The sequence below is a fragment of the Trichosurus vulpecula genome, chromosome 9, assembly GCF_011100635.1.
Source record: "Trichosurus vulpecula isolate mTriVul1 chromosome 9, mTriVul1.pri, whole genome shotgun sequence".
In the NCBI taxonomy this organism is placed as follows: Eukaryota; Metazoa; Chordata; class Mammalia; order Diprotodontia; family Phalangeridae; genus Trichosurus; species Trichosurus vulpecula.
Window position 1 is genome coordinate 5,603,335 of NC_050581.1, and position 12,053 is coordinate 5,615,387.

Genomic DNA, 12,053 nt, shown 5'->3' on the forward strand with positions numbered 1-12,053 from the left:
CCCTGATGTCTAATGCCTTATGCCGGTGCTTTTTCTCGGCTGAATATCTCCTATTTCTCATATATCCACCTTGTCTGTGCTCAGCTGTTTGCATGTTATCTCCCCCGCATTAGACTGGGAGATCCTTGAGGGAAGGGGCTGTTTTTTGCCTTCCTTTGTACCCCTAGCATTTAGCACATAGGAAGTGCTTAATTGTTCACTGTCAATTGTTAATAGTTAACTCACTGCACATACTGCAACACATACTGCAAAGACAGCTATATGTTCTTTTATTTGCCAAGGTAATAAGTTAATGAATAAACGACTCATTGTCCGGAGCCCACTCCTATGATGACACCTAACTCCTATTTGGGAGGAACGACTGCCCTGGAGATAAAAAACGTGGGGTTTAGGAAGTACAAGTCCTTAAACAGATAAGAATGAGAATGGAGAGAGATCTCTAAGATGGACTGAGAATCCCCCAACGCCTCAGAAACTAGATGTAATTCATTCATTTAAAAGAACATTTATTAGTTGACTTATGTGCAATGTACTGTGGGCAATACAAATACAGATATGACCCTTGCTCTTCACTTACTGCATGGTGGAGATAAGATGTGTACATAAATAACGTTGACAAAAAATTGAATTTGGTAAGTGCATGAAAGGTACAAAGTGTTATAGGAATTTAGAGGAGGAAGTGATCACGTCCAGGGGGAAAAAGCCAGCAATTAATCTCCTGGTCTCAGTTATTTATACAAAAATGCACAAATGTGAGTAATAACCAACTCAACTACCAATATGAATATAAAGAGGCAGACTGGACATCATAGGTATCGCTGAAACTTGGTGGAGTGGAATTAGGATTCACAGCTGGAATGTGACCAGGGAAGCATATAATTTATCAAAAAGGAACAGCATAAAAATATTGGTATAGTAGCAGTGTATATGAAGAAGACCAATTCTTACAAGGGAACCGAAAAACAAGAAATGGAGGAAATAGAAGGCATTTGAGTGAAAATAAATGGAACGGTATGACAGTAGCAATAGCTAGCACCTATCTAGCGCTTTAAGGTTTGCAAAGTGCTTCACAGAAGCACTCCAGTTTTCACAATCACCCAAAGAGTTAGGTGCTATTATTATCCACAATTTAAAGATGAGGAAATTGAGGCTGAAAGATGTTCGGGGACCTGCCCCGGGTCCCGCAGACAGCATATATCTGAGGAAGGATTTCAACTTAGGTTTTCCTAACTCTAAGTGTAACACTATATCCACTGCATTACCTAGCTGTAATGTTGTTATAGGTTATGAAGCTTATACTACAGACCACCTGTACAGCAGGAAATAGATGAGGCATTCAGGAAACATCACGGATATGGGCCAGAGATAATACAATAACGGTAAGAGACTTCACCTATCTGGATATCTGATAGAGCTCTTTCTCTGCCAAAAGCAGAGCCCTGAAACATTCTTGGCTTGCTTTAATGATAATTCTGTACTTGGAAAGGTAAAGGAAGTGGCAAGGAAAATTCCTCTTCTGGACCTTACTGATGAATAAGGAGGAGCTGGTGGAAAAGAAGGGAACTTTGGAGCACTGAAAGCCAATAAGTAATTCTAATGAAGTACACTTCATTAAGAACAGGTCACATACCAGATTAACCTCACTGCCTTTTTTGATGGGATTACTGGAATGATATATCCATGAAATGCTGTGGACATAGTATATCTAGATTTCAGCAATGTATTTAATGAAATATCTCATACTTTCCTTGTAGAAAATAAGGGGAGATGTGAGGTAAAGGATAGGAAAGTTAAATGGATTCAGAAATGTTTGAATGACCAGACCAAACAGTAATACTGAAATGTGCTGATATCAACTTGGAGGCAGGTGTCTGAAGCAATGAGTGAATGAACGAATAAATGAAAAAGCATTTATTAAGCACTTCCTTCCTATGTGCCATACCCCTGGGTGCTGTGGATTCAGACAGAATATGAGCTCTTCAAAAGCTGGGACTGACTCCCTTCTCTAACAGAGGGAGACAATTCATTTAGGACGTTCTAGCTGTAGGGCAAATGGACCTAGGGGTCCTAGACTCAGGGGTCCTTCAGTTGCAAGAGCAAGGCAGATGGTAATGCACCTTCTTTAGGGTCATGTCTATTGATAAAACCACATCTGTTTTTATTGTTGAATTATCTGCCAGCACCAAGTTCTTTCATATGTTCATCATAGATACAGTAGCTATGTCTTTTTCCTAAGTTGTCCTTTTTTAGTGAAGGGAAGAGACTTTGGAAAGCATAACCCTAGGGAGGCTCCAAAGCAGGGAATTCTGACCTCTCTTCCTTATCCTCAGAGGTATTTAGGGTATTCTTCAGGTATTTAGCCTCCAGATACAGGCCCTTTGCTTCACTGGGCCTCTTGCCCAGCTCAGGCCCAACTCAAGTTGAACTTTATAGACACAGACCAATAAGGACTTCTAGGCACATGGAGGGTGACTGGGCAGAGCCAGAATCTCTGCGATGAAAGCCTTGAGCTAGGATCACCCTCCAAGTTAGAGAGGGAGCCAGGGAAGCATCAGTGATGAGGAGGAAGGTGTAAGTGGTCTGCTTGTCATCCTCTAGCAGGTAATAGAAGGCAAGGGAGAATAACTGGCATACTGAATGACGGTAAAAAGGATCCAAAAAGGTCTCAAAAGCTGAAATGATGGCCATTATCTAGTGAGACAGAATTTAATAGAAATACATGGAAAGTGCTACATGGGTTTTTTTTTAAACTCAGCCTCACAAATACAGCATGGGAGAGAAATAGCTGAACACTTTCTGTAGATCTGGTGGATTTAGTGGATTGAAAACTCAAAACGAGTCAAGAGTGTGACAATGGGAGGGTGCTCACAAAAAGCCGGTTGTTAAATTTTCAGTGTGAGCATTTATACCTCCGAAATCAGCAAATGGTGCAATTTATTATTTTGTTGATTGTCTAGACTTAAGAAAGTGATGGAGAAGAATGCTAATAAAGCAGATCATTAAGATGGAAGTTAAACAGCTCTTTTTGTGGTGGCTAAGAATTAGAAATCAAAGGGATGCTCATCAATTGGGAAATGGCTGAACGAGCTGTGGTGTGTGACTGTGATGGAATATTATTGTGCTATAAGAAATGACAAGCAGGATGATTTCAGAGGAACCTGGAAAGACTCACACAAACTGAGGCAAAGTAAGCAGAACCAAGAAAACACTGCACACAGTAACAGCAATATTGTACAATGAACTGTGAATGGCTTAGGTATTCTCAGCAATACAATGATCCAAGACAATCCCAAAGGACTAATGATGAAGCATACTCTCCACCTCCAGGGAAAGAGCTGATATTGTCTGAATACAGACTGAAGCATGTTATTTCTCACTTTCTTTTTTTTTGAGTCTTCTTGTACAAAATAACTAATATGGAAATGTTTTATTTGATTGCACATGTATAACCCATATCTGATAGCTTATCATCTCAGGGAGGGGGAAGGAGAAAGAGGAAGGGATAGAATTTGGAACTCAAAACTTAAAAAAATTGTTTTAACATGTAACTTGGGAAAAAGTAAAATATTATATATGTATGTATTTTTTAAAAAAAGATTGAACTTAAAGACTCATCCTGTGAATATTTTTTTTTCCTGGACAGCAGGTTGTTCCATATTTACCAGCACACCCTGGATAAGGCTAATGCAATCCATGGCTGCATTAAGAAAGCTGGGGTGTCCTGAACCAGAGAAGAGGCCATTCTGCTGCGGTCTGCTTGGTTAGCCACATCTGGAGTACAAGGTTCAGCTCTGTGCACCCCATTTTAAAGAATGACATAGAAAGGCCAGAATGGATTCAGAGAAGTGAGGCCAATGTACTAAGGGAAATAGAGACTGTGCCATATGAAGCTTCACCTGGAGGAGCAAAGATTCAGAGGGTATATGATGGTAGCTGTCATGAGGGATTGACACGTGATCTGCTTGGCCTCACAACCAAGGGACCATGGACAGAAATAACAGAGATGATGCCTGTGTAAACAGAGGTTGTGAAATCATTGTTGGAATACAGTGCTATTACACTATTATCACAGAATGCTAGATACCTACAACAGTCTATCAGAACTGAAAGGGACCTTGGAACACAGACTATCAGACCTGGGAGGGACCTTAGAGCACAGGATGCCAAAGCTGGAAGGGATCTTTCTGTGTGCAACAGCTGGAACTGAGTGCTGTAAATGACCTTTAGAGGCTCCACTCATACCTGAATCAGGAAAAGAACAATTATTTAGTTTTGCTCTGCCTTCAGAAGTTTGTATATTCTTAGCAGATCACCTCATCTTTGGTAAAATTCAGTGTAATATACGGAAAAATGGGGAACTTCCAGGCTGGGCTCCAAGTACCTTAGGCTGGTGTTACTGTGGTGGTTTGGGTTTTCCTTCCTGTCTCACTCAGTGCACTGACTGTGGCTTTGACTGCTATCTCTGCAGAAAAGGTATTCAGAAGCTCATGTTTTGTCTGTTTTCTCCCAAGTGTCTCATGTAATCCGTGGTCAGGTCCGTGGTGTTCCGGAGTCAAGGAGTACAGAAAACACTCAAGAGGGGACTTGAGTGTGATGGTATATTATATAAGCTAGGTTCTGAAAGCTAGTGTATCTGATCTTCCAAGACTTAGTTCATCTCTCATCACTGGGGAAGAAAGCTCAGTGGTGAGTATCTTCATGACACAAACGACAGATTATCAGAGCTAAAGAGACCTTAGAACACTGACTATCTATCCAAGCAGGGAGGGGCCTTAGAAAATTGGATCTGGGACAGAAGGACCTTTGACATTATTTAGTCCAAAGTCACACTATAAAGATGAGGATACTGACACTCACTCACAAGAAAGAAAATTACTTGCCCAAGGTTACCCAAGGACTCAGTCAGTGGCTGAATTGAGATTAGAAGCTAGGTCAAGGCTCTTTCCATGACAGTGACCATGCTTACAGCAACTAAGGACAAGCCAGAGCCCAAGCTGACAGGAGATACATAGATAGAAAAGCTCTGGAAGTTTTGAAGTTATCAGAGGGAAAATTAAAGGTTGGGGGAAAATTGAATTATATGCAGTACTTAGATTTATTTTTGTCCTTTTTACAGATCTAAAGTTACTGGTTAAGGTTATTTATATTCGCTAATAAGATAGCTCTGTAAGATGTAAAAATAGCAGCTTATTCAAACAAAACATACTCATTTTCATATAATCACTTTTAAATGCTGTTAATTTTTCAGTGGATTCACAAGCTTCCATATTCTAAGAAACTGAACATCGCTTTATATCTGCCCATTTTCGAGAAATGGGTAAAAACCTGAGAACCAGAAGCCACTGGCATCAGGTTGAAACAAAAAAAGAGCTGGCTTTCAGAATAGGAACTGAGGTGGCATAGGGCTGGATAGATGGCTGGATCTGAAGTTGGAGCATGGGGATTTGACCACTTCCTATGAGGTCTTGGTCTATCCCTACCTCTCTGGGCCTTAGTTTCTTCATTTGTAAAGGGCTGGGCTATATGACCTCAAAAGTTTCTTCAAGCTCTAGTTCTATGATCTTAGGCTCTCTTGACTATGGAACTTCTTTCACTCAGGCTCATTTGTTTTCGTTTTTAAGTTTATTTTTAACATTAAAAAACTGAGCTCCAAATTCTCTCCATCCTGCCCCTTCCCCACCCACTTTGAGAAGGCAAGCAATATGATACCCGTTATATACGTGAAATCACGCAAAACATTTTTCCATATTAGCCACGTTGCCAAAAAAGGCAGAAAAAATTTAAAAAGTGAGAAATTTATACTTCAGTTTGTACTCAAGAGTTTATCAGCTCTCCACACTCAGACTCACTTAGAAATGCTCACGGCATCCCTAAGGGAAATCTCGAGGTTTTTAAAAACCTTTTCTCAGAGTCAGCATTGAAATGCTCTTATAGGCTAGGATTTGATCCCACCAGTTTGCTGAGAGGAAGAAAAGTAAAGCAGATCACTGAATGGCTTACACATAAACCTTGTGCTGCAGTGTGCAAAGATTCAGTAATAACATGCCAGGGGAAAATGCAGAATGGCCAGAGGTGGGAGAGAATGGAACACTTCCTTGGGCCTCAACGGGTGGGGTCAGCTCCCAGGAAGTAGGGAATGATTGCATCAGCCCTTCTGGGCCCCTGCTCTGAAGTTAGCTGGGGAGTTAGGAATTCAGAAGGAATGGCATGGGAGTATCATTGATTAAAAACCAGAGCAGAGGCTTCCTGGAAGTGCAGGATGGGGCTGGGAGCGGCAGCCTAGGGGCTAAGGTTCCCCGATTTTTCCCCTCCATTGATTCAAAACTAGAAGGGTACTTAGGAGTCATCAAATCAAGGCTTTTCATTTTGTAGGTGAGGAAACTGAAGCAGAGAGAGGTAAGCGACTTGTCCAGGGTCATGCAGGTAATGTCTGAGGTGAAAATTTTTTTACACAGTGATAGATTCACAACTAGAAGGAACCTCATAGGCCAACCTCTTTTCTGGTTTTACAGATGAGGAAACAGAGGCAAAGGAAAGTTAGTGACTTGCCCAAGGTCACATTGCTAACATGGAAGCATATTAAAACCTGTTTTGTTAGTTCAACTGAAAACGTTAAAAAATATAATATTTTTTTCAGGAAAGTGGCTAGAACAAAAGTAAGGTCTCTATATACTATAAGGAGAGCTGAGCACCAAAGACCGATGCATTCAAATTGTGGAGCTGGAGAAGACTTTTGAGAGTCCCTTGGACAGCAAGGAGGTCAGATCAATCAATATTCAAAGAATTAATTCAGACTAGTCATTGGAAGGTCAAATACTGAAGCTGAAGCTTAAGTATTCTGACCACATAATGAGAAGACAGGACTCATTGAAAAAGACCCTGACATCGGGAAAGATTGAAGGCAAAAGGAAAAGGGGATGGGAGAGGTTGAGATGGAGAGATGGTGCCATGGAAACAATGAACATGAACTTGAATGGACTTTGAGAGAAAGTGGAGGATAGAAGGGCCTGGCACGCTGTGGTCCATGGGGTCATGAAGAGTTGGACATGACTGAACGACTGAAAAAGTGTTCTGGAATGTTAGCCCTGAACTCTATTTTAATATATTATCTTTCCCTTATTCAAGATTCCTATAAATGTTACCTCAAATTGTCTTGGGGTAGAGAGATGTCCAAGGACAATACCAGTTTAGGCATTTTTCCCTCTAGGTTAGAAATGCTTGGATTTCGATTAACAACAAAATGAAATTGCTCCTAGCAGACTTTTGCCTAAAGAAGAGTACAGCATTTAATGTGTGTGTGTGTGTGTATATATGTATGTACATATATATATATATATATATGTATGTACATATATATATATGTATTTTTTCTCTGACATTAGTAAATCTGAGGCAGGAAATAACTTTGTCCCAGAACTCTAGACTCTAGGTCCAGCACCCCCCTCTACCATGGTACATAGGCTAAGTAAGGAACATTCCTGGCTATTTGTAGTGGGGCATTTCCAGAGCCTAGGGAAACTGAAAAAACTATGAAACCTTGCTATGTGATTGTCCCAACTGAGTCCCCTGCCCCATGGGAGGGAACCTGACTAATTGTATACAGCCTTCTAGCCCTTAACTCTTGCCTCATTCTAAGGTTTGTTTCTAGTAGGTGACTTAACCAAAGCATCACATTCATATGGCTTTATTACGGTATTTATGGCTAGAAGCAATTTAGTTATTATAGTATTTACAGCTAGAAAGAATCATCAGAGGTTATCTAGTTCAACCGCCTGAAATTACAAGGGGTTTACTGAGGCCCAGAGAGGTAAACAGACTTATAGTCAATAGCAGAGTCAGGATTAGAATCCAGGTCTTCCGATTCCAAATTCAAGGTTTTTCTTCCTATACTTTTGATTTACAAGGATAACAAAAATATAATGATACAGTTGAAATCTGGCTTAATATTCTGTATCCTGCAGAGTTCAGTGCCAGAGGAGATGAAGGCCTATGTATTTAAATGCTTACCTTTCAAAAAAGAAGTAAGGTCTTTCTACTACTTTGTAGACTTCAGGTCACAGGACCAGAAGCGAACATATTTCACAATTTTTAAGATTCTTCCTCTTCTCTGTCCTAAGTCTTTTGACCAAGCCAGGCAATAGTCTCCTCGTTTCCAGTCCTGACAGCCATCCTTTCCACATTGCAGGGGTCAGGGCTCAGTGCCCCCACAATCAGGAAAATCCTGGTAAGATTTTCTGGCCTTCCTTCATACCAGAGAAGTTTGCATTTTTTCTTTTTCTTTTCTGGGGTATTTATACTACCTTATTGTAAAATATCGGCTGATATTATACATATATTTTATGCATTTCTAAGTGTCTAAACTTTTTCTGTGTCATCTGCTGGCCTTTGTGTGTCATCTACGGCTTCCGCAAAACTCCCCCCAAATTCCCATTTAATTTCTTATGCCAGTCTACATACAATATATTGAAACCACAATGGGAAAAATTCACAATATGGGAGGGATAATTGTAGATATTCCTACCAGTATCTCCCTCTACTGTCAGTCTCTCTGAGGACTCTTCAGGAGGATAGTAACATATTCACCAATTCCCAGCTCAAAAATCAGGATGAGGAAACCCACAGGCAAAGAAGGCACTGAATTCTTCTTTCTCTTGGAATGACAGCGGTAACCCCCTTCACCCCGTTCTCCTCTGCCCACAGAGGCAGGAATGCACCATTTTCTTGGATTCAAGGTGTTAATACGCTATTACTGTGTCCTCAGTGCACAGGAACTATGATGACTGAGTGTTGTAGAAAGTTTCATGTTCAAAATTTCCTCTCACATAGTTGTAAGTGATTATTTTTGAGGAGTAAAGGTCAGGAAACAAAATAAAAATACTTCTGTTTAAACACTTTATTCATCATTCTAAAACATTTATAATACAAAATTTTTCTTGCCCCACCAAAATTATGGAAAACACAAGGCAAGTTCTCAGAAAAACAAACACTCCATGCTTTTTTCTGAATTTCTGTGTAACATTTTCCTGGGTCTTCATATATCTATTTCCAAATTTTTACCTTTAGGCCTTCCTGATTCTAACCCACAACTACCCACAGAATGTCTTCCCATAGATATCCCACTTATCAGTGAAGATGAACATATATAAGAGTTAAGCTATCATTAACCCCTCAAAATTAACCTACTATCCACATTTCCCATTATTGCTAATCATAATTTAAGGCCCTTAGGTTCCAAAACTCAAATTTAATTTCAACTCCTTTCCTCTTTTTTGTCTCTCACATCAAATGATATCAATCCATTCCTCCATAATATATCTCTTATCTACCTTCTCATCACTGTGACCAAGACCACAGTCCCAGTCCAGACCTTCATCACCTCTGGCCTTGAGGTCCAGTTCTATTATAGCCTATCAGGCCTCCTTACCTCAGTTAGGAAGTTGATCTTGAAGCCGTGGTCTTGTTGGTCTTGGGCTGTCCATTGTTGAGATAGTTACCATTGCAAGTACGAACTGCCAAGAGAGAAACCCCCCGCTGCTTATCAGGTCCCATTAAACTTATCCCTAGCCCCCCCAACACACACACACACCACACAAAGAAGAAGGGCATCTTCCCCTCCCGCCTACCTCAGCTTCCTATAACTCCCACTTTCTCCCCAATAGAGAAGGCAAGAGAGAAACTGGCCTATTGTTCTCTCAATGCCTGCTTATCTTCTACCTTGTCTAAGGTAGCTAGCAAGACTTTGGCTGTCTCCATCCGTGCTCACCTCCACACTGCTTTACATTTGATTCTAGGGTGGGTGTGATACTTGGGCAATGGCCAAGGGTGAACTATTTTCGCATCAAGAAGAGATGGTAGGACTAAAGCTCAGATTACCCTGTGTGTGGTTGGGGCCTGTGTACCCTTAAAATGATCTAGTTCCAGTCTGCAGGCTGAAGGCACCCTCAGAATTTCTTGGTATTTTTCCCTTAGGTTAAATCTTTGTACATGGAGACACTGCCCAGAAATGTCCTTAAACCCTGTGACCATTGTTTCCTGCTGCCAGGAGCTGCTTTTCTCAGCACTGACCATGCAAGCCCAGCTGGTCCTGAAGGCACGGGAGCCAGAAAGGCCTAGAACAGTAGCAAAGAATTTTTACTTTCTGCAATATTGAGTTCTGAAATTCTGGGGGGAGGAGGCAGGATGGAGGAAAGGCTCCTGCTGATTCACTTTCAGGAATCTCTTAACTCTTTGGAGCAGGGAGCAGCAACCCTATATTAGTGCCCTTCTTCCTATCCTGCTACTGAGGCTGAAACAAGGACTTACTTCTGATATCCAGAACCTGCTGGAGCTGGGCAGCAAATGGCAGGAGCTAACCAATGATGTGGTTATGAAATGTAATAGGGAGATGAAACACTGTGGTCTACTGAGAAAAGGCTAGGACTCAATCTGTGGGAGGGAAGAGCCTACAGGGCATGCCATGGCTTCCCACTCTGCCCTTGCCCACAGTCTCCAGGGAGGACAAATTGTGCTGGTCTGTCCCAGGTTGAAGGAAGCCTGCTACTTGGGCCTGGAGAGTGTGAGCTGTAGGCACAGACAAAACACTGTGGGAATGGAAATGAGATGAGAAGACCCTATCCATGGAGATGAGGGTGCCAGGCCAAGTAGCCCAAGGGGTCCTACCTGTGTGGGAAGTCACTAGCAGTGTGGGGGTGGGGTGCCTCTAAAGGGAAGGCAGTAAGAGTGATAGGAAGCAATGCAGTGAGATCCTCTCTACAAGCTCTTCCTAACAAATCTAGAAAATGCACAAGACTGAATCCTGATGGGGAAATCCAGAACAAGTCACCCTGAGTCCCTTATCCGCCCAGCTGGTCATGGGGATAGAGGTAGAGGAGGTCTGAGACACTGGTGACAGGTCAGACCAAGAGCACCATGCCAGCAGAACACTCCAGCACCCAGGGAGAAGCTGTGTATCAGGGCAAGAGGAGGGTCGCAGACCTGTACTGAGGCACCCTAGACCCATACAAGTGCACTGGTGTACAGAAAGCGGGGCCACTGGCAGCTTTGGTCACCCATTAGTCCAGCCAGGTTGCATTTCTAGGATGGAGTGGGGAAATGTTTGCAGAATTGTTTCCTTGGCGGAGCCCTGGCAGCATGTCTAAGAAAGGAGGAAATTCAGAATCCGGATCAGTGGCAGTGTTTGGCCTCGAACCTCAGGCACAAAGCAAGGCAGAGATCGCAGACCAAGGGTGCCTACCATTCATGTTCTGCTGCCCTGAGTCAAGATGAGCATTCCATCTGGTTGACAGGGGCAGGGTCCAGCAGAGGTCTACTCTTGCTTCAACCCAAACCCAGGCCAGAACTTACAGAGCTCAGGCCAGGGAAGCAGCAATCAGATTTTGCCTCGGGTCAATCTACTTTGGCAGAACCTAGGCTTATCCCTGAATTCTGGAATAACATAACATTCGTATCCCAAAAAAGCAGCAAGAAGATGAGCCCAGACCTTCCCTTCAGAAGTGCTGCAGAACCTAACCCTAACCCAGATCTGAAGTGAAAACTGGGCTGGAAGAATGGGCAAACAACAAACAAAACAACCCTGTCACAATAGCTATTATGATGCAGAGATGCTCGAGACACAATTCAGAAGAGAATGACTCCAAACCTAAGAGAAAAACACAACCTGGGCATAAACTCAACTTCAATTCCTGGAAGAAATGAATCAAAGTTGAAAATGTTTTTATGGTTGGAATGAGAGTGTTGAAGAAAAAAATCAGAAAAGAAATGAGAACTATGGGAAAAAGAATTGGAAAGGAATTGCCAGCTTGGTATGAGAAATTGAAAATCTTACCCAAGCAACAATTCCCTAAAAATTCAAATGGACCAAACAGAAGCTAGTGCCTCCATGAGGCGACAAAGAATTGTAAGAGTCAAATGATTGAAAAAATAGAAAAAAATGTACTGTATCTCATAAGAAAAACAACTGACCTAGAAGACAGAGTAAGGAGGAAACATTTATGACTCACTGAACTATTCTGAACACTAGGACCAAAAAAAAAGAACTTAGACATAATTTTTTC

General features: G+C 41.8%; 1 protein-coding gene across 1 annotated transcript in view; it reads right to left on the reverse strand.

Moving 5' to 3' along the window:
• Positions 1-12,053, reverse strand: part of LOC118831698 (Grid2 interacting protein) — a 152,215-nt gene that overhangs the window by 7,834 nt on the left and 132,328 nt on the right. Inside the window, 3 exon segments of the mRNA XM_036739121.1 lie at positions 9,425-9,453; positions 9,456-9,497; positions 9,500-9,509. Coding sequence (XP_036595016.1) covers positions 9,425-9,453; positions 9,456-9,497; positions 9,500-9,509 — 81 coding nt within the window.